Here is a 23252-nt window from a genome sequence, read left to right as displayed (position 1 = left end):
GAGATGTCAGCTCCTGACTGGACAGCATTTGGACAATGAATTTTGTAGTCCTGTCACAGGAACTTAGGAGCAGGAGTAGGCCTTTCAGCCTGTCAAGCCTGCTCTGCCATTCAAACCGATCAGGGCTGATCATCTACCTCTTACAATACTTTCCCCCACTATCCCATATCCCTTGATGTCATTAGTCTCCAGAAATCTACTGATTTCTGTCTTGAGCATGCTCAATGACTGAGCTTCCACAGCCCTCTGGAGTAGAGAGTTCCAAAGATCCACCACCCTCTGAGAGAAGAAATTCCTCCTCATCTCAGTCTTAATTGGCTGCCCCTTATTCTGAGACTGTGTCCCCTGGTTCTAGACTCCCAGGCCTGGGGAAATATCCTGTCCACACCTGCCCTGTCACAGCCTGTAAGAATTTTGTAAGTTTCACTGGGATCAACTCTCATTCTTCGAAACTCCAGAGAATACAGGCCCAATTTCCTCAATCTCTCCTCATAAGACAATCCCGCCATTCCAGGGATGGGGCTGATGAACTCTGTTGCACTCCCTCAATGGCAAGTATATCCTATGTAAAAGGAAGGTTAACAGAGCATCAAGGTCATATGATAGCATTGCAAAACCTCTGCGAAAACGTGGTGTAGACTGCAGGTCCATTAGTAGAGTCCAATGAACTCCTTTGCAGTAATATCTGCACTGCCTGGCAGCCCCATAAATCACTCCTTAGGTCCAAAAAATACCCACAGACGTTTGGTAGCAAGTCATCAAGGTTCAGGCTTTGACTGGTGGCACTCAAGTCATTGGGTGATGGGAGTGGAGACACCAAAACTACAAAATTTAAAAAAATAGTTGAATTGCCTTGTGGAGTTAGAGGTAATCCATGGAGGATGCTTGTGCACAGTTGTGTTGTTTTACAGATACATAGCTCTATTTGCGGTGAGGATTGCCTAGTAGGGAGACATGAAGAGACCTTTTTTTAGGTTACTGAGGTAAGCTGTTAGTTGTCATGGAGAAACAAACCAGCCAGCTCACGGTTAAAACTAAAATCACCAAATGTGATTATTTTCAGTAATGTCATAAATCTAGGGCTGGATTTGACAGAGCTCTGCATTCCTTGTCTCCCCAGGCTAAAAGGTTGGTTGGGAAGCCATTTTACACTCAGCAGGGCATTAATTGGCTCAGGGTGACACTTCCATCACCATCTGGGGAGGAAGTCCCACCTTAGAGACCTGCCAGCCAATCGGATTGGCCAGCAACTCTGTAGACCCAGCAGCCCCAGGTTCGAGCGGTGGCCACTGCAGCCAGTCCCTGAAGAGGAGGTGGTTGGTGATACGAAGCCAGACTGAATGTAAGTCCGGGCACCGGTGGCACCTGGGTTGGCAGGCTCCAGCAAGGGGATGGGTGAGGGAGACTAGGTTTTAGAGATCGGAGGGGAGGGTTAAAAGTGGGGTATGACCTTTGAGGGGGTGCCTCTGAGGGGAAGAGAGGATGCCTTCCAAAGGAGGGCCTCCCTCTCTTCTTGCCTGACACTAGCTCACCCAGTAAAAGCTGCCAAGCTGCCAGCTTGGACTGAGTCTCTCTCCATTAATTGGCCACTTAAAGGCCTCAATAGGCACCAGGGTGAGTGGGCCACCCGGCATCATCAAACTACCCCCGCCCCCACCCTGTGAAAATGGAGACAGGGTCTGGGGGAGGTGCAAAGTTGGCGGGTAGGCCATGTGCTGCATCTTACAAGCCCTCCCCCCACCCTGCCTTGAAACATGCTGGCAGAGCCCCACCCGCCTTGAAACATGCTGGCAGAGCCCCACCCTGCCTTGAAACATGCTGGCAGAGGGCCATAACTCCAGCCCCTCAGGATTGGAGTATTTAGAAGGAACTCTGCCATTATCTGTGATAAAGGGATTTATGAATTTGACATCATGATGCTGTTGTATCCCAGACAGAGATGGATTTCATGTTGTGGGGACACTGAACAATATAGTGATCAGACAAGTTTCAGCACCATAGCGTATTGCGAGTAGGCGATTCCTAGGCTAAACTTCAATGTTTAGAAAAGCCTTGAGCCTACAATTCACTGCTGTATATCATGGACAGGGTGTTAGCAAAATTATTGAGTACAGACAGAATGCAAAACTTCTGTTGGAAAACTTTTATTTCTATTTCAATCTAAAACTTGAAATAAAATGTTTATTTATTGGTATAAAGGTATTCAACGTAAATAACATAAGATGTTCGATATATCCACAGGCGGCCGGTTAAAAGAAAACAGTTTCACAGCTTCTGGGATCGACATAAAGGGCAGAATTTTACGTTCTGTGGGTGGGCAGGCGCCTGACCCGATCGGGTGCAAAATGGCCCGAGGAGACGTTGGGCGAGCGGCGTCCCGATGTCATCGCGCACGATGTTTCGCTCCGTGGGTGCGCACAGCAGTCAACCATTAAACGGGCAATTGAGTCCATTAATGGCGCAGTGCGATTTTCCGTGACCTGTCCAACCTTACAGTCGGCGGACTGGCCAATCGGCCTTCTCATTTTTCACGAAACCTCGTCCATAAGGCGGGATGAAATCTCCGTCAGGAAACAAAATAAAAATAAATATCTGGGGGAACGGCATTTTTATGAGGTATGCTTTCAGGTGCATGGACATTTTTTTTGCAGCTTTTATATGCTTTATTTTATTATTTGCAGCTCCCTGAGATCGCTATCTGCCGTCAGGGGGCTCTCTGGCAGCGCTCACCCACGCCCGCGGCGAAGTCATTGCCCGACCCCAACCTGACAGCGCCGAGCTTTTCAGCGGTCGGGGCCGACCGTGGTCGGGAGCCGTGTTTCCCAACTGCTCCCAGGCTCACTGATCGCACATGCCAAATGAGCGAAAAATTCAGGCCGGAACGCTGTGTTAAATATGTGTGATAAACATTAACAGGCAACAGATAGCCTTTCCATACTGAATAAATACTGAGGCCTCTAGCCAAAGTGTTGAACGGAATGCACAAGTTATTTTTGGCCAAGTAAACAATGATTCTAAAGTTCATCACTGGATTATACTGCTTTTTAAAATTTTAAAAAGAAGCAGACAAGTAAGTGAAAACCTACAATGGGAGCAATCAATGAAAAACAAGCCTCTAGTGGGATGCTGTTTATTGCAGAGTTTGTTATTTCGCTAAGTACTACTATGTAATTGAAATCATGCTTTGGGAGTATGCAGCATTTTTATATCTATGCTTGGGACAATACTTGCTGAATCATTCAAAATAATAACAACTTGAGCTTTTAAAAGGGTATTAAAACGAGTGAGAGGAATAGAGAGGCGTGCAAATGAAGATTTAAAAAAATTAATTCATAGGATATGACCGTCAAACCCAGCATTTATTGCCCATCCCTAATTTCCCTAAATAAAGTGTTGCTGAGCCACCTTTCTGAATACAAATGCGTGGCTAGGCCACTTTCAGAGGGTAGTTAAGTACCAACCACGTTAATATGGGTCTCAAGTCACATGTAGGCCATACCAGGTAAGAATGGCAGATTTCCTTTCCTAAAGGCCATTAGTGAACCACGTGGATTTTTATAACAATCTGGTCATCAATTCTAATACTAGCTTTTTAATTCCACATTTAATTAACTGAATTTAAATTTCTCAGCTGTCATGGTGGGATTTGAACTCATTTCTCTCAACCATTAGTCCTAGATTACTCATCCCATAACACACCCACTAGGCTACCTGTAGTATAAGGGTCTGGCACATATAGGGTTAAGATGGAAGAAAGCGCATGACCCACACTCAGGGTCAGTCTAGTGTTGGACAGAGACGTGTGTACCAGCAAGCATGGAGATAGCTCCTAACTTGTACCCTTTAACTGTATATTTGTAAATCATTCTAAGAGTCAAGAAAGACTTACAATTAACCCACGTATGACTATGAAGATTTCTTCAGATCTACCGAACTGTAACCAACACCATGTAGCACTACCATTCCCCCTAGTATGAGCAGAGAGACAAGGAACAAAAGAGTGATGTTTAAGGTAGAATTGCATGGAAAATGAAAAAAAAAGTTAATCTGGTAGCAATTAAACGAATTGAAAAATGGCACGATTTGGCAGAGCTAAAGAGTTGCAAGCTGAGTTAGAGAAAAAGATGTGATGGAGAATAAAAGATTGGATAGAGAAAGCAAAAGAGATATAACTGGAGATGCAAGAGAAAGGAGCAAAATGGCAGAGACTCTTGGGGGGAACTCAGCTGTGCAGGCCTGAGTGCAGAGTGCGAAGTAGACGCAACAACAGCAACAAGAAGTGGTGCCCCCACCCCCCTTTCCGATCTTCCCTGGAAATTCAGCGGTCATCATATTGGTCTGGGCAACCTCAATTATCGGTTACATAATTAATCTAGTGTAGCCTTCCCTGGTAGTCACATGATTGGAGTGCTGAGGCAATTGGAATATATAAATAAGGATCCTTTACCTCCTGAAAGATGCTTTTCTGAAACACAACTGTGCTAATATTAGATTTGTAGGTTCCTATGATTGCCCAGGGATTTCTTGGCAGCAACAGCCAGCAGCTAGGCTGGATCAGCGATACATATAGAGACAAGTTCAACTCTTTCGAGTACATTCACAGTTCTTGACTTTTTTTTTCCGGGAGTGGGACATGAACCCACAACCTTCTGATTCAAAGGCGAGGGTGCTATGAACTGAGCCACAGCTGACACCTCAGAGACAAGTTCAGCTGCACACAGTTAAGTCTCTGGTTAATTGTTTGAGGGTGCTGGTGGGCTTGGAGGAGTGCGTCTGTCTTTTGTGGTGAAGGTAATTTTATGGAAAAGTTCTGGAATGTGGCTTTTTTTTTTGCAGCTTTAGCATTTTGCCTCTGCAGGGATGTCAGCTTGTTTATTGTAATACAGTGGATACTTTTCCGGGTCTGCCCATTGGCACTGAAGGAAGAGGAAGAGGACCCAGCTGCAAGCAGGACAGAATATACCTGCAGCCGCTGGCACAAGAGGGTGAAGGACAGCATAGTGTAGCGAGGGTTTACAGCTGAGTTTTCCACAATAGGATTCCTCTAGCTCAGCCTGAGTGGGTAGTAGTATGTCCGGCACTCTTCAGCAGTACGACTGACTGAGCTATGCCCCTTGCATGCACACAAATACTCTTAACTGTGGCCTCAATTTCTATGCCTCAGGGTAACTCTTGTCTGTAATGGCTGACACCAGGAATATAAGACATAGGAGCAGAAATTAGGCCATTCGGCCCATCGAGTCTGCTCCGCCATTCAATCACGGCTGATAAGTTTCTCAACCCCATTCTCCCGCCTTGTCCCCGTAACCTTTGATCCACTTACCAATCAAGAACCTATCTATCTCGGTCTTAAATACACTCAATGACCTGGCCTCCACAGCCTTCTGTGGCAATGAATTCCATAGATTCACCACTCTCTGGCTAAAGAAGTTTCTCCTCATCTCTGTTCTAAAATGTCTTCCCTTTACTCTGAGGCTGTGCCCTCGGGTCCTAGTCTCTCCTACTAATGGAAACATCTTCCCCACGTCCACTCTATCCAGGCCTTTCAGTATTCTGTAAATTTCAATCATCCCCGCTCATCCTTCTAAACTCCATCAAGTATAGACCCAGAGTCCTCAAACGTTCCTCATATGTTAAGCCTTTCATTCCTGGGTTCGTTTTCGTGAACCTCCTCTGGACCCTCTCCAGGGCCAGAACATCCTTCCTGAGATACGGGGCCCAAAATTGCTCACAATATTCTAAATGTGATCTGACCAGAGCCTTATAAAGCCTCAGCAGCACATCCCTGCTTTTATATTCTAGTCCTCTTGAAATAAATGCCAACATTGCATTTGCCTTCCTAACTACCGACTCAACCTGCAAGTTAACCTTAAGAGAATCCTGGACTAGGACTCCCAAGTCCCTTTGCACTCCAGATTTCTGAATTCTCTCCCCATTTAGAAAATAGTCTATGCCTTTATTCTTCCTACCAAAGTGCATGATCTCACACTTCCTCATGTTGTATTCCATCTGCCACTTCTTTGCCCATTCTTCTAACCTGTCCAAATCCTTCTGCAGCCTCTCCGCTTCCTCAATACTACCTGTCCCTCCACCTATCTTTGTATCATCTGCAAACTTAGCCAGGATGCCCTCAGTTCCTTCATCTAGATCATTAATGTATAAAGTGAAAAGTCGTGGTCCCAACACTGACCCCTGTGGAACTCCACAGACTGGGTAAGGATGGCAGGTTTCCCTCCCTAAAGGGCATCAATGAATATCTATGAGTTTACAGTGCAGGTTAATAGCTGTACTCTTCAGCAAAGGAACAGTACCTTCATCTTCGCAGAGGAGGTTTCCAAGCATCAAGATAGTGCCCTAGGATTTGCCCAAATTGCTGGCCTCCCAGAGAATTATTAGTTAAACACAGAACTTTTTTTTCATTCTTTCATGGGACATGGGCATTGCTGGCAAGGGCACCATTCGTTGCCCAACCCTAAATGCCCTTGAAATGAGTGGCTTGCTAGGCTACTTCAGAGAGCACTTAAGAGTCAACTCCATTGCTGAGGGTCTGGGGTCACATGTAGGCCAGACTGGGTAAGGATGGCAGATTTCCCTCCCTAAAGGGCATTAATGAACAAGGTGGATTTTCACAACAATCAATGATAGTTGTCTTAGCCACCATTACTGACACTAGCTTTATATTCCAGTTTTATTAATTGAACTTAAATTCCACCCACTGCCATGGTGAGATTTGAACCCAGATCCCCAGAGCATTAGCCTGGGCCCCTGCATTACTTGTCCAGTGGCATTACCATTACACCACCACCTCCCCCAGAATGTCTTGCATGCTCCAAATGAAGACCCCAGAATGATCATCGCCAGAAAGGGCATTCACTCTGTAGATGTGAAGACGATGTCTGATCAGTGGCAGTGGATAACGCCTGGTTCCCTGGCAGTAGTCATGATGCCTTTGCTCTGCTTCATTCCTCAACTGCCCTTTTCTTCCACCTAGAGCAGCGAATCAGATGCTGTTTGCTTCAGGCCAAATATTGTCCCATAAACACCTGGCTCATAACTTCTATCAGGGACCCAAACACAGTCAATGCTTAATGTGGCAACCAGGGTGATTGTCAGGACAATAGCACATGAACATTGTGCCAGGAACAACAGAAGGAGCTTCAATGAAGTGTAGGTGCAGACCTAAGCGGAGGCTAAGAGGTGTGAATAGGAATCTTACCTTGGAAGCTCTGGTAAGATCATGGGATTTTCTGTGCCATTGCAGTTAGATCCTTGAGATCCTTGCATTCACCTGCTATGCCACCTCTGAGCACTGATGCTGCATGACTTTCCCGGAAATCCTTTAGCCATCAGGAGGTAGTAGCATCCCTGTCCCAACACCTCCAGCACGGCAGTGGAGAATCAGGGGTTACCTCTGCTGTCCATTTTTCACTGGAGATAGAACATCCCACTGTCGCCAAAGTGGACCATCTATTTAAAGAGTGCAGGTTGCCTTTAAATGGCATCAGTGACATTTCATTTCCAGCTCCCTGTGCCCAAATTGCTGTCAATCAACAGCACGAGGCAGAGTTGTCCCTGGTCTCACATGTTAAACTGAGGCACGTGATCAAAGATTGCACTTGCCTCTCCATGTGATCAGGTGCATTCTTAACACATCTTTGATTTTGCGCATGTTCCAGGTGACAGCTGAATTTCTCACCCTCTGCGTACCACGCCTCGGTGACATTGCCCCAGGAATGGGGTTGGATGCCACACGTGAATTGGTCACATCCGACCCCATCCCTCCGCCACCCCTCAACTTTTTAACACTTTCAAGCTCTCAAGATACTTGTTTGATTTCAAATCCCGGATGAACCCCAATTTCTTCCAGATTAAAACTGCCTCCCTTTTGCAAACTCCACGTCCTTCCCACCAATTTCATTGACCAGCCTGGTCATTTTCTCAGGCTCAATCAGATTATTCATTGGCATTATAACGTGATCCTGAACTTATCTTTGAGCCACACAACCTATCCTTAGTCCTCTTGCTCGTTCAACTATTCTTCAATATATTACAGAAGAGGTTTAGTTGGCAAAATACTCTCTTCACTTCTTGCAGCCACAGTGAAACTCTCCTTTAAGAGCTGCTGGTTGCCTTTAATAATGCTAGCAATCTGTGAAACTGGGCCCCTTGCTGATGGGTACAGCTGATGAACACTGGTTGCATGCAACAATCATATAAAACACAAGGCAGCATGAATTTAACATGCTGTCTACAATGTAATGAATGGGTGCAGGTTAATCCCATCTCCACGCCTGTTTTTTTTGGGGGGGGGTGTTATCCAATGTAATGCTGGTCATGTTTTAATTGTTCGAAGGTAGGTCTTATTTTTTATTCAAGTTAGCATACCTAAAATTTAAATAGATGAAAAAGTGATCGTTCAGCCTGAACCTGCTCTACATTTTTAAGTTTTTACAACGTAATATTCAATTTTTTCTAGAACGGGATTACACTTATCGCACAAACACTCATGGTCAATAAATATCTTTCAAACTGGAATTCATAACATTGCTGCCTTGCTTTTATTTTTCTACAGGCTGTATAAAAATAAAATTGTTGGCATCAACATACCTTGAACTGCACTGAAGTTTACTGTGTGAATTAAATATAGCCTGTAGCTAACAGACCTGCTCAAAATCCAGCTGATTAAACTAAATTTGTATTTTTCATATCTCATTCTGTAACACAGTCAACGTGCCAAGGTATTTGCCTGTGAGTAACACATACAGATTAGCATTTGCACCTACGAAAGATATGGTACACCAGTAACTAACTGTAAATGATTTATTTTTAATAAACAAAAGAACAAACATTTCTTGACAGAAGTATTGTAATTATTCAAAAAAAAACCTCATCCGTACACAAGTGTACTTCTGTAAATTTAGTTGTACCATTTCAAACAACGACTATTGTTTATGTGCTGATTTGGCATCCACACTGTGTGTATATTGCATTTACAAGCTTTCAGTTGGAGAATCCCTGTTAGTTTTATGGGAATGTACAATCCACATACAGAAGCTATGCGACTATGATGTTAGTGGTAATTATGTTTATCTCCTTTAGGGAGATTTACAGCACACATACATGAAGATAGATTGAGCAAACAGATTTAAAAGGCAATATTGGTTTGTCTGGAAATACTAGAACACTAAATGGATCACATGCCAGAAACAACATGGTGATGAATCAGTAATCCCAGAGATTATTGATACCATGAATATGGTTGTGCTATTAAAGTTGTTGCTTTGGTCATTTGAAGCTGCTTTTGATTTTGATGTTTATACAATATTCTACAATACAAAAATCAATAACTCCTAATATCAATTAGAGGCTTTTCTAATGAAGCAACTAAAGAAATGCTTTTTTGTTAAGACACATTTTGTACTCTGAGAAATTTTCATTTATCCAAAGCATAATGGTGACTGATACTCTGAACAACTTGTGATGATCCATGTGCTTTGGGCAGCACTATTTTCTTTTTGTGCAATGTCCCTTTAAGACCAAAGTGGGCTGGGGAGTATTCTGAAAGAGGATTAAATGGTTTCCTGATTATGACATTGTTAGGTTCCAACAAATGTCCACAGGACCTGGGGTTGCCATGGGAATCAACAGCTAAGAAGCAAAGGGTAAATAGAAAGCTAACTGCAGTGGGGTTGTGTCAGTCAGTGTTTTCCATTTGGCAGTTCAAAAAACAGTGAGAATTTGGGTAAAGAGGAAACATGCAACGTTCTCTCTGAATGAAACAATTTTTTGTTTGGCAATCTTTGAACAGTTCTTGGCATTGAAGGAGGTCTCTGAGAATGAAGCAAAGACTGTGGGGAGAATTTTCTCCCCGTTGGGTGGGCTGGGCGGGAGCGAGCGCGCAGCTGAGTGCCGCCCGCAATTGGCTGCGCACCGCCATTTTATGTGGGTGGCCCTCTCAGCGTGACGCGCACCTGGAAGTGCTCAGCGGTACCTGTGCAGACGGGGAGGAGGGAGAATTCAGGCCAGCGCTTGTGTGAAAAAGCGCAGAAATCTCTGCTGTAGTTCCATGCCTCAGGGAGATTAATGTGACAGTGTCACACGAGCTGGGACATGTCTATGAATTTTAATAAAATTTTTTATTAAAATCATAAACCCTTCATGAAACCTCATCCCACCTGTGGATGAGGTTCCATGAAAAATGCAAAGGCAGCCTGGGCTCTTCGCCTGCACGACAACCTTTAGGTCGAATGGGCAGCCCTGACAAGTACTTCAATTAGTTGATAAATGACCTTAATAGGCCCTTGACAGCTCGGTGGGCGCGCAGTCGACTCCAGTGTGCACCCGCCGAATTGAAGCTCGGAATGACGGGTGGTGATGTTGGGACGCACGCCCGACGTCACCGGGAGTCATTTTACGCATCGGCGTGCGGGGCCCGCCCCCACACACTGACCAGAACATTCTGCCCTGTGTTACTGTGTGCTTTATACAGTTGTAAAGAACAGAGAATTAAAGAAAGAAAGTGGAAGGGATTGTGGACTGGGCAAGAACAATTGCTGCTCTGTCAGTGTTTCCAGGGTCTACCAGACAATTTAAAGGGGTCAGAGAAGAGAATCCCCTCTGGGGATTTTGCATCATCAGGACTGTTGTGACCCAAGTGAGAGAGGGTTAGTACACATGCACGTTGTTGGTGGTAGCCGTGTCTGGGGACTTCGGATGGAATATGAATGGTGGTGAATGTGACTTAAGGGCTGAAACAATTGAGTTGGAACTGAGAGATCCTACATAGTGGATGCTGAGTTGAAAAGACTGTTAGATTGCACATGGTCCAACATTTATGCTGGAAATAATGAATGTGCTTATATCTACGTGGGGCATATCTTCATTTTATTGACTATTTAAAGTGAAATTTACCTTTTTATTTGAAATATCCTTCCCGCATTACTTGGTGTTTGAATTATGTTGATTCTAGTTGGTTTGTTACAGTAAAAGTTTTACAAGGTGAAATCTTGTCCATTTGTTTTCTTTTGGTTGGCATTGTGGGAATTCCTTTGTTTTCTTTTTAAAGGTATCGGTATCAACAGGGATCATAACGAACTAAACTAGAATTACAGACCTCTTAATGCTATCCTTTCAATTAGTACTTTGAGTAATAGAGATCTTTTTTGGACCTAGGTAAATTACGGCCATAACAACAGAATCCAGTTTTGCCCTTTCACTATTTGCATCATCCTAACAATGGCCAGGTCAGGAAAACTGGATATCGTGCGGCTGGTACCATGTAGCCAGTACAACCTGTCACATGGTCGGTGACTAAACTGGCTCCCCACCAGGTTTGCCTGGTGAGGAGGATTCCTGGGGCCCCTGCAGGGGGAAGAACAAGACCTGTCAAAGGGCGGGTGAGCTGTCAGGCTAGCCAGCAGCAACCTGGTGCGTGACGGTGTCACATTAAAAACACCTCCTGGAGCAGACTGGAAGGCCCCAGAGTATCACACATAGGTTTACTATTGCTGCCAGCATCACACCCACCTCTCCCTGCTTCCACGTATCTCCAACGATTCAGCATTGGCAGGCACATCACCCAAGCGTTGCACCCACTGGCACTTTGCTCTCTCTATTGCAGAAGGTTGCAATCAAGGAGAGGGGTCTTCACAAATCCATTGCCTGAGACCCCTGGAAGAGATGGCTTGCCACATCATGGAGCCAGAAGGGAGCGGCTTATCACGCAGTAAAGGCCGACCAGGGTGGTAAATGAAAGTCTTACGCTCCTTCCCCACCCTCACACTCATCCTGAGATGTAACATCAAGTGGAAACTGAAGATGCAGTGACCGTGGAAGTCCTGCTTTCCTCCCCACCCACTCCCCCACCAACCCACCCCTTCACCCCAACCCTCCCCTTGTGCTTATAATTTTAAATACAGAAGAGCTACTGCCTGGACAACCTGAGCAGAGGCAGGAGGAGGGAGAGCTACCCCATGAGAGTGATGAGAATGCACCATCGCTTGGTCTTTTACTCACAGCCACCGGCTCAGGTAGTGCACAGTGAGAACCTGTTGGGTAGTACAGAGTCGGAGTCTGGACGTGGCGAGTCTGGACGTGGCGAGTCTGGACGTGGCGAGTCTGGACGTGGCGACTCTGGACATGGCGTGTCTGTGGGTGGCAGTGGACTGAAGCTAGGCCAGGGGGGAAGAATAGCTCACTTGCCAGCTCCCAGGAGGGCAAGGGGGCAGATGGATTCTGCTGCAAGTGACTGAGATGAGGATATTGATGGGGTGTCTACAGTACAACACTGATGACGATGCACACTGATATGAGATGAGATGCTTGGGGCATTGGGAGGCTTGCTGGAACGTCTCCTCGTCAGTGTCCAGGAGCATTGAGGACTCTGGCTGCAACGTGGCAGAGGGCATTGCATGGAGCTTGGAGCCCATTCTTGCCAGCATGGGAATGATTACCAACTCCATGACAGCACTTCCAAACTGAACATTGATGGGAGCATCTGGTGGCCACACTCTCAGCTTCCACTGCAGAACCGGTGGGATTATCCCGATGCCTCAGGTGCTGTATTGGAAGCTCAAGTAGAGGTTGTGAGACATTGGTTGCTGCCACGCAGGCTGTCATTGTGGGTGTGGATCACAGTGCTCAGTGCATGCAGGCTCTCACATCTGTCTTCATTATAAATTAGGAATGCTGAAGTGCCATCCTGGTGAGGCCAATGGCAACTTATAGTACGAAGGAGACGTCCTCTTTCATAATGACAGCATTTCTGCTCCCACTGTTGACATTCCACCAGTGCCCTTCCTGGTGCCTCTCAACCTGCCAGCCCAGACTGCCCATGCTGAGCTGGTGCCGCCTGGAGACAGACCCTCAAGGCTTAGGGCAGCTCAAAGGTGTCCTCCAAGGCTATCTGCGCTCCCCTCATTGAAAGTTAGCAGCCTTCTACCAGCCATGCTAGTTGCAAGCATGGCACAGCTGCTGATTGTGGAAGGCAAGGGCAACAGAGGCACAGATTTTCCTTAAGGGTCTTGGAGGGGCAAACTCGCTCCTTCTCATCTCACTAAGAGAGCAACATTTTTAAACTTTTACCCTAGAGAGATTTGCTGGCCCCAGGTAGTTTTGTTTGTTGGGGTGTTGGGAGGTGGGTAGGGAGCTGGGGTGGGGGGTAATGGTGAATCCCCCACTCAGAAGCAGCTTACAGTACCTTTGGGTTCAGAACTGCAACAAGATAAATCCAGCACTGATTGTGATGCAGAATCAAAATGTAAGTTAAGATTCACATTGGGCATCTCCATAAGCTAGTGTGATTGGATACGTCTATAGGAGACAATGTCACCTGTGAATTATGGTCAAATACTGTCATATTACATGGCTGGAAATGTATTTAAGATACTTACAGGAAACAATGAGCAATTTTCAGCTTTTATATCACATGAACATCAGTTGAAGCTGCACTAAAAATGTCACATGAAATCTGGAAATGTGATTTGTATTTCTGTGGTTTTCCAGTACACGAGTGGTATGAAAATGTGTATTACACTTACCATCTTGAATAAATGCTTCCATCTTCTCTTTGAAAGGTTGTAGCTCCTGCTCTGATGACTGTTGGCAAACAAGCCTTATTTCTTTCTCACATGCTGAAAAACACATAAATCACCAAGGAAGAATTAGTTTTCAAAACCCAATTTTTTGTCAAGGTTACTGTGTTTAATCTAAATCTCACGAACAATTACCAAAGTTTGTTCAGTGAGAGGCCAAAAATGATCAAACTTGCAGCCAAATCAAGCAAAAGCCAAGTTGCATTTAAAACAGGGTCCTGCACAAACATTTTGAATTTGTTATGCTTTTATTTGCACTGATTACTTAAATAACTACAGCAACACAAAAAAAAATGATCATGCTGCTTTAGTCTTAGTACTGATTACGGCTTGTAAATACTGGCCACCATTCAAAAAAATTATTTCATGCGACGTGGGCATTGCTGGCAAGGTCATCACTAGATACCCATCCCCAATTGCCCATGAGATGGTGGTGGGAAGCTGACTTCTTGAAGCGCTGCAGTCCATCTGGAGCTGTTAGGAAGAGAGTTCCAGGATTTGATCCAATAACAGTGAAGGAATGGGGATACAGTGCCAAGTCAGGATGGTGTGTGACTTGGAGGGGAACTTCCAGCTGCTGGTTTTTCTCTGCATCCTCTGCCTTTGCCCTTCTGGGCACAGCGGTCATGCTTTTGGAAGGTGCTGTCGAAGGAGCATTGGTGAGTTGCTCCAGTGCATCTTGTTTATAGTACACACTCCTGCAAAGGTGCATCAGTGGTGAATGGAGTGAATTTGAAACTGTTGGAAGAGGTGTCGATTAAGCACGCTGCTTTGTCCTGGATGATGTCAAGCAACCCTATATGAACTGCTTACAATATTTTTTTAAATCTGCATTAGATTAAAAGCTTATTACTATTAGGTGAATAGTTCAATGTTAATTGTCCATATGTACAGCCATCAATCCAGTGAAACTCCCAATAATTTGAACAATCAGTATCTACTTAAGGTGTTTAAAGGACCCTCATCTTTATGGAACAACACAGCACAGAGGCCATTTACTCAGTCACCTCTTTGCTAGAGCAACATGAAACTAATCCTAGTTTTCACGCTCTCCCCGTTGCACTGCCTCCTTCTTTATTTCAAATATTTAATGAATTATCCTTTCAAAGATGTAACAGTCTCAACTCTTTCCTGTAGTAAAGATTTTGCTACTTCAAAAACCCTGTGTACAAAGATTATTTCTAACATCTCTCCTCATTTTGGGTTTGAATTTGCGCCACAGCATGTCCCAGCCACTGCCAAACTCAAAGCACAGTGTCCAGCATTTAGATGTGACTCTCTGATTGGACAACATTTGCCAAATAATCCTCAGTGCACTAAGAATTACGCTGACAATCAATTTAAGATTGTCAACTGGGCTCACAGTGTGATGCATTTATGTGTGCTGGAGGCTACATATATTAATACACAGGGCCCTGTTCTTTGCAGAAGAAAGAATATGTACACACATTGTTCCTGTTTCAGCTAAACAAAATAAATCACAGCCATTCGCTGACTCATTCCTCAGGGCAATGCCTTGATCAATCAGGGTCAAGCTGCCTGGTTTAAATTTCAAACAATGCTTGACAACTAACTGTCAGTCATCATCACTGGTGCATTCTCCATGGCAATGCCTCTACCAATCAGAATTCACTTGCCAACCAATCAGCGCTCTCTTCACATACAGTATAAATTGTTGTTTTTCCCTTATATTGGTATTCCTGCGAAGTGTCCTGATGAGTGCAGGACGAAAAGCTTCAACATGTCTCTTTTTTCAGCAAAACTCAACAGAACTTTCATGATACAGACTGTAGCTAACTGCAAGGAGGATAATCATCACCAACTCATCAAGGGAAATTAGAGATCGGCAATAAATGCTGGCTTTGCCATTGATGTCCACATCCTGAGAATGAATAAAAAGGGGAAAAAAAGAGGTTTTTGTGGGTCTTTTAATGCCTGGAGCTCATGTACGTTATTCAAATGAGACTAACCCCAGTGAGGTCAACAGTCACCACGCTGGGTGGATTGAAGTTCTGCTCTCTCTACATCTCTGTTGTGGAAAATCCGGGCCCCAAATTGAAACTGCAATGGCAGGAGCACGAAAGTCGTGGGTCCTTACAGACATCACTGGGAACATGCTTTTCTTCGGTACAGGTTGACATAGGGGCTTTGATGCTCTTCTTTGGTGTCTTAGGCTTGAGGGAACCCTCCAGCTAATGCTTGAATTCCACCCAGCAAAGGTAAGGGTTAGCCCTCTTGCAAACGCAGCATTCCACCCTTGCTAGATATTTGTGAGTGTTGTGATCAGGTGCATTACAAGTTTTATGCTGTGATAACCTTCACTCATGTAGGAAGACTGGCTCTCGTTCCCATTGTTATCTGCAAGCCATTGTACATCAGTTGGTACATTACCGTGCCAACCTGCCTTGTGAAGTAAAGGCAGGTCTCCCCTGACATGTCCAGATACTTGCTGAGGAAATCTGGAGTAATGTTGAGCGCAAACACTATGTCGTCACACCAGCATCTTCCTCCTATCATCCACCCAGTCAATCCCCCTTAGCATCTTTTACATTTCAATAAAAAAATCCCTGGGACCTTTCCAGGATCTAGGGAATTTTGGAAGACTACAAACAATGCAGCTGCTATCTCTTTAGTCCCATTAGGTTTCCTAGGGCCTGCAATTTTACAGATTCCGGCAGGGTGAGAGAGGCGGATGGAGTGAGGGAGGAGGAATTGGAAGTGTGTGGTCTGCTTGCCCGCCATGTTGCCATGTTGGGATGGCTGGCCAATTAGTGTCCGCCCAGCAGGAAGATGGCCAATTAGCATTGGGAAGGGGGGTCTTCGCACCCAATCGGGCATCCAGGGCAGGACTTCAGGCTGGAGCTGGATTAGACCATGAACTGGAAGAAAGTCGGTCATAGCCATCAATTTACAGGGCACTGTGCCCTCTCACTCTCACCTTATTTGTTACAAAGGCCTGAAAACTGTGACAAAAGAAAGTGTACTAACATCCAAATGTTGCCACCTTCAGCAACAGACTCTGCTACTACGTGCAGTCATGGTCCTGTTTGCAGGCCTTTTCATGCTCCCTTGTGGTACTTCTTCATACCTGGCATAAATTACTCCCAATGTCATACCATGCAACTACCGAAAAATGGAGAAGGCAGTGGGGGCGTGTGGATGGGGGCCGTTGGTGGTGGAGGGGGGGTGGGGTGTGTGTGTGGATCGGCCTGCCCAATTTGCGGACATAAAATCCTGCACTTAGCACGTAACTCTAGTGATAGTTATTTTTTTAAGTTCCACCCTCCCTTTTGCCTCTAGGTTTTCGACTGTTCCAGGGATGCTTTTTTGTGTCTTCTACCACAAAGACAGGAACAAAATACTTGTTCAAAGTATCTGCGTTTCCTTGTTTCCCATTCTTAATTTCCCAGTCTCACCCTCTAAGGGACCAATGCTTACTTTAGCTATTCTCTTCCTTTTTATATACTTACAGAAGCTTTTACATTTTATACTAGTTTTCTATGCATGCAGGAGCAGCAAGTAATTAGGAAGGCAAATGGCATGTTGGCCTTCATCGCAAAGGGATTTGACTACAGGAGTAAAGGTGTCTTGCTGCAATTGTATAGAGCCCTGGTGAGACTGCACCTGGAGTTTGTGTACAGTTTTGGTCTCCGTATCTAAGAAAGGCTATAATTGCCATAGAAGGAGTGCAACAGAGGTTCATCAGACTAATCCTTGGGATGGTAATATTGTCTTATGAGGGGAGATTGAGGAGACTGGGCCTGTATTCTCTAGAGTTTTGAAGAATGAGAGGTGATCGCATTGAAACTTACCAAATCCTTACAGGGCTCGACAGGGTAGATGTGGATGGGATGTTTCCTGTGGCTTTTGAGTTTAGAACCAGGTTACACAGTATCAGAATGAGAGGCAGGTCATTTAAGACTGGGATGAGGAGGAATGTCTTCACTCAGAGGGTGGTAAATGTTTGGAATTCTCTACCCCAGAGGGCTATGGAAGCTCAACCATTGAGCATGTTCAAACCAGAAATTGGTAGCTTTCCAGATACTAATGACATCAAGGGATATCGGGATAGTGCAGCAAAGTGGCATTGAAGTAGATGATCAGCTATGATCCAACTGAATGGTGCAGCAGGCTGGACAGGCCGAATGGCCTACTTCTGCACCTATGTTCCTACCCACCATTGAATAATCAGGTCCGAGCCATGATCACTTTGCAATCATGTCTCTGTAATGGCTATCGTATCATACTCATTTATTTCTTTTTATGCTATCAATTCATCCATTTTGTTAAGAATGCTGCATGTATCTGATAAAGAGCCTTTAATTCTGTCTTTTTACCATTTTCCCTACGCTGATCTTATTTGCTGGTGCGCCCTTATGTTTGTACGCTCTGACCCTTCCTGTCACACTCTGGTTATCACTATCCGTATTGCAACCCCACACTACTGCCCTGTCCTTTCTCTTTAATTTTCCAAATCTCCTCTCACGTGAACCCCCGCCCCACTATTTAGTTTAAAGCCCTCTCTACTAGCCCTAGTTATATGATTCGCCAGACGCCACCATTTCATTATATCCATAATATTCTTCTCAAAGGACGGGTTTGGAGTGATAGTTGAGGAAATTGCAGAGACTGAGGCCACAGTCATATCTGGGATCGGCAGTATTGTGATAATGGACCATATCACCTCATTATTCTGCTGATAGTGATCCTATACTGCTTGAAAGTGGATTAAAAAGAGGCAAATCCAGCCATTCATACATAGCTCAATTAAGGTACAGTAATTACTCGAACATGCCTAATTTCATAATAGGTTTCACAGATTGCAAGGCTAGAGTATTCTGCACTTAGAAACTTTTCGAGCATAGATCCTGCGAAAGTCAGAGGTGTGAGGCACGAAAGAGGAAGCATCTTTCTCAGAAACAGCCGTCTGCCCCAAAATGCAACAAAAACGATGCAGTAAGAGAAGTACAAAATCCGAGGAGAAAAATATACACCTACAAATGCTCAAAAAAATCCCTTCAAGGTCATTATTTCCCATAGGTCCGGTCTGCTAGCCCCCAGTATTATGATTTTAGCACACAGCATAGTACTGAAAAGGCACCCGGTAAACCGCACCTTTAAATTAATTTTAGAGCCTTTAATGAGGCGCTTGAATATTTCATGTGGCAGCACGATTATTGGGCACAGTTTTCTCCTGGTGCCAATCACATTTTGACCACATTTGATGGGCAATGGCCATTGACCCTGATTTTCCAACTTACTGTTCAACCTTTCCCAGCAATACAAGTGATACAAATAGAAAGATTGTAGAGCCAAAATTCACACTCATTTTGATGTACTCTTGGCATAACTTTGGCAAGGGTACACTGAAATGGCTGAAAATCTGGTCAGGACTTGCATAACACAAGTTCCATGCTTGTCCACTGCTTTCTGGATGTGTTTGTCAGGCGTGGAACCTCCACCCAATCCAAACAAAACTGGAAGATGGCCAGGGACAGGGTTGGGGAGACCCATCATTGGATGTTCCTGTGATCTTAGCCCTGAGAGACACCCAGCGTATCCTTGAAGATGGTACATCTAATTCAAGCCTAGATCCCTGGCCTGGTCTCCTTGCTTGAGCCCCATTTCTGGCATGGAGATGGCCCATACTCATGCTTGATCTAAGCTTACTAATTGCCTGCATGGTTGATGTTGGGGCCCATGTGGAAGTCTGGACTGAAATGACAGCCTAAATGCCTGAGGCACCTCTGAACAGCATCCTGAACATTTGCACTGAATTAATGCAATGGATTTTCAGGGCCCCTCTCTTCTGCAAATAATGATCTATATCAGTCCATAAGAACATGAGAAATAAGAGGAGTAGGTTACTTGGCCCTTTGAGCTTGCTCTGCCATACAAGATCATGGCCGATCTTTTACCTCAATTCACATTCCTGCACTATCCCCATGCTCCTTAATTCCCTTAGTACTCAAAAATCTATCGATCCATCTCTTGAATATGTTCAATGACTGAGCATCCAGAGCTCTCTGGAGTAGAGAATTCCAAAGATTTCAAATCCTCAGAGTGAAGTAATTCCTCCTCATCTTAGTCCTAAATAACCGGACTGCAGCGGTTCAAGAAGGCAGCTCACCACCACCTGCTCAAGGGCAACTAGGGATGGGCAATAAATGCTGGGGTAGCCAGCGAAGCCCACATTCCATGAGTGAATTATCCTGGGACTGTGACCCCATGTTCTAGGTCCCCCAGTCGGGGAAAACAAATTTCTCAATATTCCCTGCAAAACCCCCTAAGGATTTTATATGCTTCAATTAGATCACCTCTCACTCTTCTAAACTCCAAGGGCAGAATTTTGCCCTTGGCGTGCGGGCTGAGCGGGGGTGGTTTGGGAAGCCAACTCCTCCCCCTGTGATTGGGCCTGGAAGGCAATCTCGCGCTGACGAGCCAATTAAGGCCCGCCCAATGTGAAATGCTAGCGCTGCCCGTGCGGGCAGGGGGAGGGGGGGCGAGCAAGAACTTCGCACACGCGCACTACACGATCTCAGGGAGATGAAGATATATAAAAAAAAAAAAATTTTTTTAAAAATGTAATGAAACATGTCCCCTCATTTGAATCTGTCACAAGAGCAGGGACATGCTATTAATTTAAATTAAAAAAAAATAAAGTTTTCATTTGATTTTTATTTGCTTTTGGAAACCTCATCCCGCCCGTGGATGAGGCTTCCAAAGAAGTGCAAAGGCCTCTTGGCCTTTTCGCCTGCCCGCCAACTGTAAGGTTAGTCGGGCAGCGAAAAATTTCTTTTAATTAACTTTTTAATGGCCTTATTAGGCCTTTTAATTGTCGGCGGGCGCACTGCCGACTCTGGTGTGTGCTGGCCGATCGAAATATCGGGCACATCCGCCCGACGAGCTAAAAATTTTACCCCAAGGAATATAGCCCTAGATTACTCAATCTCTCCTCATAGGAAAATCCCCTCATCCCATTCGGATACATATGTCCTTCCTTGGGTAAAGAGACCAAAACTGCACACAGTACTCCAGGCGGAACCTCACCAATGCCATGTATAATTATAATAAGGCATCTTTACTCTTCACACTCCAATCCCATTGTAACAAAAGCTACACACCATGTGCCTTCCTTGTTGCTTGGCGTACTTGCATGTTAACTTTGTGATTCATATGAATATGGAGCAGGAGTAGGCCACTCGGCGCCTCAGAATGGGACAGAAATCCCATTCCGCCATTCAATAAGATCATGGCCGATCTGATTGTAACCTCCCGCCTACCCCGATAACCTTTCACCCCCCTCGTTAATCAAGTTATTCAAAAGATTCATGTACAAGAACACCCAGGTCCCTCTGAATGTAAACATTTCCCAGTCTCTGACTACTCAAAATATATCCTGCCAAAGTGGATAACTTTCCACTTTTCCACATTATGGGCAGAATATTACGCCCGGTGTGTGGGCACGCGCCCGAGACGTCCGAGTGTAAAGTGATGCGCGATGATGTCGGGCTTGCGTCCTGACGTCATCGCACACTCATGCAATATTTTGTTCGGTGGGTATGCGCTGGAATCGGCTGTGCCCCCGCTAATAATCAAAAGCCCTATTAAAGCCAATAACAATCTAATTAAATTCAAATTTACGCTGCCTGTCCCACCTTACGGTAGGCGGGCAGGCAAAAAGGCCAAGTGGGATGAGGTTTCCTAAAGCAAATAAACATTAAATAAAAGCTTTATTTTGGAATTAAAAACGTGTCCCATCTCATGTGACAGAGTCACACGAGGGAACATGTTTTATTAAATTTTTACTGTCTGTATTAATTTTTTAAACAGCGCTTCAATCTCCCTGAGGCAGCTCCGTGCCCCAGGGAGATTGAAGCACTCTTTCTTGCGCAATGCGCACTCCGCATGCCCTCCCACCCTCCCCCCAGCCCACACACAGGCAGCGCTCAGCGCTGTCGCTTGCGATCCACGCAGGGAGGGCCTTAATTGGCCCGCCCGGGTGAAATCGCGGTGCGGAGCCAATCGCGGGCAGAGCGTTCATGACGTGGTTCAAACAGGCTGATAATCAGCCGGCTAATCCTTCCAACACATCCCCACTGTTTCTCAAAGGGGGAAAAAAGTGTGCAAAGGTCTGCAAACTGATTTGTTAAACCACGCTCTGTGATGTTTGTACTCTCACTGTACCATCCTGACCCCCTCTATTTATTTTTTTACCCAAACACAGCTTTACTTCAGAGCCTTGACTTTTCCCTTGCTGCTTTTACTCTTTCCTGTATCCTCCCTGCCCCCTTTAATGGTTAAAGCCTTGTCTACTGTCCTAGTTATTCACTTCACCAGCACTCTGGTCCCAGCTCAGTATAAGTGGAGCCGGTCCGAACAGAACAGCTCTCTCTTTTCCCTATACAGGTATCAGTGGCCCATGGAGTGAAACCTCTGCCTTGCGCTCCACTCCATCAGACACCCATTGAACCTTCTAATCTGTTTATCCCTATGCTAATTGGCATGTGGTTAGGGTAGCAATCCAGAGAATTTTACTTTTGAGGTTCTACTCTTTAATTTGGACCCTAACTCCTCACACTCCCTCAGCAGAACTGCATTCCTAGTTCGACCTATGCCATTAGTTCCTATGTGGACCACAACAACTGGATCCTCCCCCTTCTCACTCCAAGAATCTGCCAATGAAGGCTGGGACTTGGTATATCGGAGTCCACACTGGACTTCTGTGCTTTCTACTGCACTCCCAGTGCCATCTTTGGTGAAATGCTCAATATCCCAAATGCCCAACATACTTTAATTGTTCTTCTTACTTATTCTAATGTTGCTACCATCAGAAAATTCTCAAAAGGCTGTCGCCAGCTGCAGACATAATACTCCCATTATCTTGGGACCATTCCAAAAGTCATGGCCTAACAGGATCAAAATGATAATCGTTCCGTTACTTTATAAATCTCGAGTGAAACTTTTGTGCAGACGTTAAACAATGACTGATTGGAATTGTTATTAATTAGCATGGTACGCCACACTCACAGAATTGACAGAAATCCCATTCCTTACGGCTTACAATAAACAGTAAAATAGTAATCAAATTTGAACCACAAACTGAAACATTTTCCTTAGTAATTAAATACACATTCAGACAGACATCAAAAGACATCAAAGAATAATTTGATAAGGGATTATCTCTGATGTCAAAGAGCTTTCTTTAAGATAGGAAGCTTTGTATAAAAATAAAAACAAAAAGAGGAATGTACAAAGGACCTGAACTGAGTAACAACACTGATTTAGATACAAGCCAATCTTCAATGCGAATTAGTTGAAAGCTGTGTTTACTGTAAACAAATGATTCATTTCCAAATGTATCATTTACATCCTAGAGTGCTGATTATTGTGTATTATTCTTTGCTCTGTGAGATTTTATTTGGGAGATTCTTAACGTTACAACATCAGATTTACTTGCATAAATCAATTTTGCAGGCGCCAGTTCAGCTTTTATCAAACTGAGAACAGTGAAATTCTGGCAAGGCCCAATGCAAAAAATATCAAAGGCAACAACATGAGCACTGTTTTGAAAATGCAGTGAATGGTTTTGAAGAGATTTTTTGGGATTGCGAACAAAGATTCCATTTTGATACTTGATATGATTCTCCACTGGCCAGG

The 23252-nt window shown here is 44.7% G+C and overlaps 1 protein-coding gene across 2 annotated transcripts in view; it reads right to left on the bottom strand.

Annotated features, from left to right (window-relative positions):
- LOC144693385 (formin-like) overlaps positions 1-23252 on the bottom strand; it is a 337591-nt gene that overhangs the window by 106766 nt on the left and 207573 nt on the right. For both annotated transcript variants that reach the window (XM_078563248.1, XM_078563249.1), the window contains one exon: positions 13539-13631. In XM_078563248.1, coding sequence (XP_078419374.1) covers positions 13539-13631 — 93 coding nt within the window. The remainder of the gene's footprint in view (positions 1-13538; positions 13632-23252) is intronic.

This window comes from Cetorhinus maximus, chromosome 18 (assembly GCF_964194155.1).
Source record: "Cetorhinus maximus chromosome 18, sCetMax3.hap1.1, whole genome shotgun sequence".
NCBI lineage: Eukaryota > Metazoa > Chordata > Chondrichthyes > Lamniformes > Cetorhinidae > Cetorhinus > Cetorhinus maximus.
This window is presented reverse-complemented; position numbering and strand designations above follow the sequence as displayed.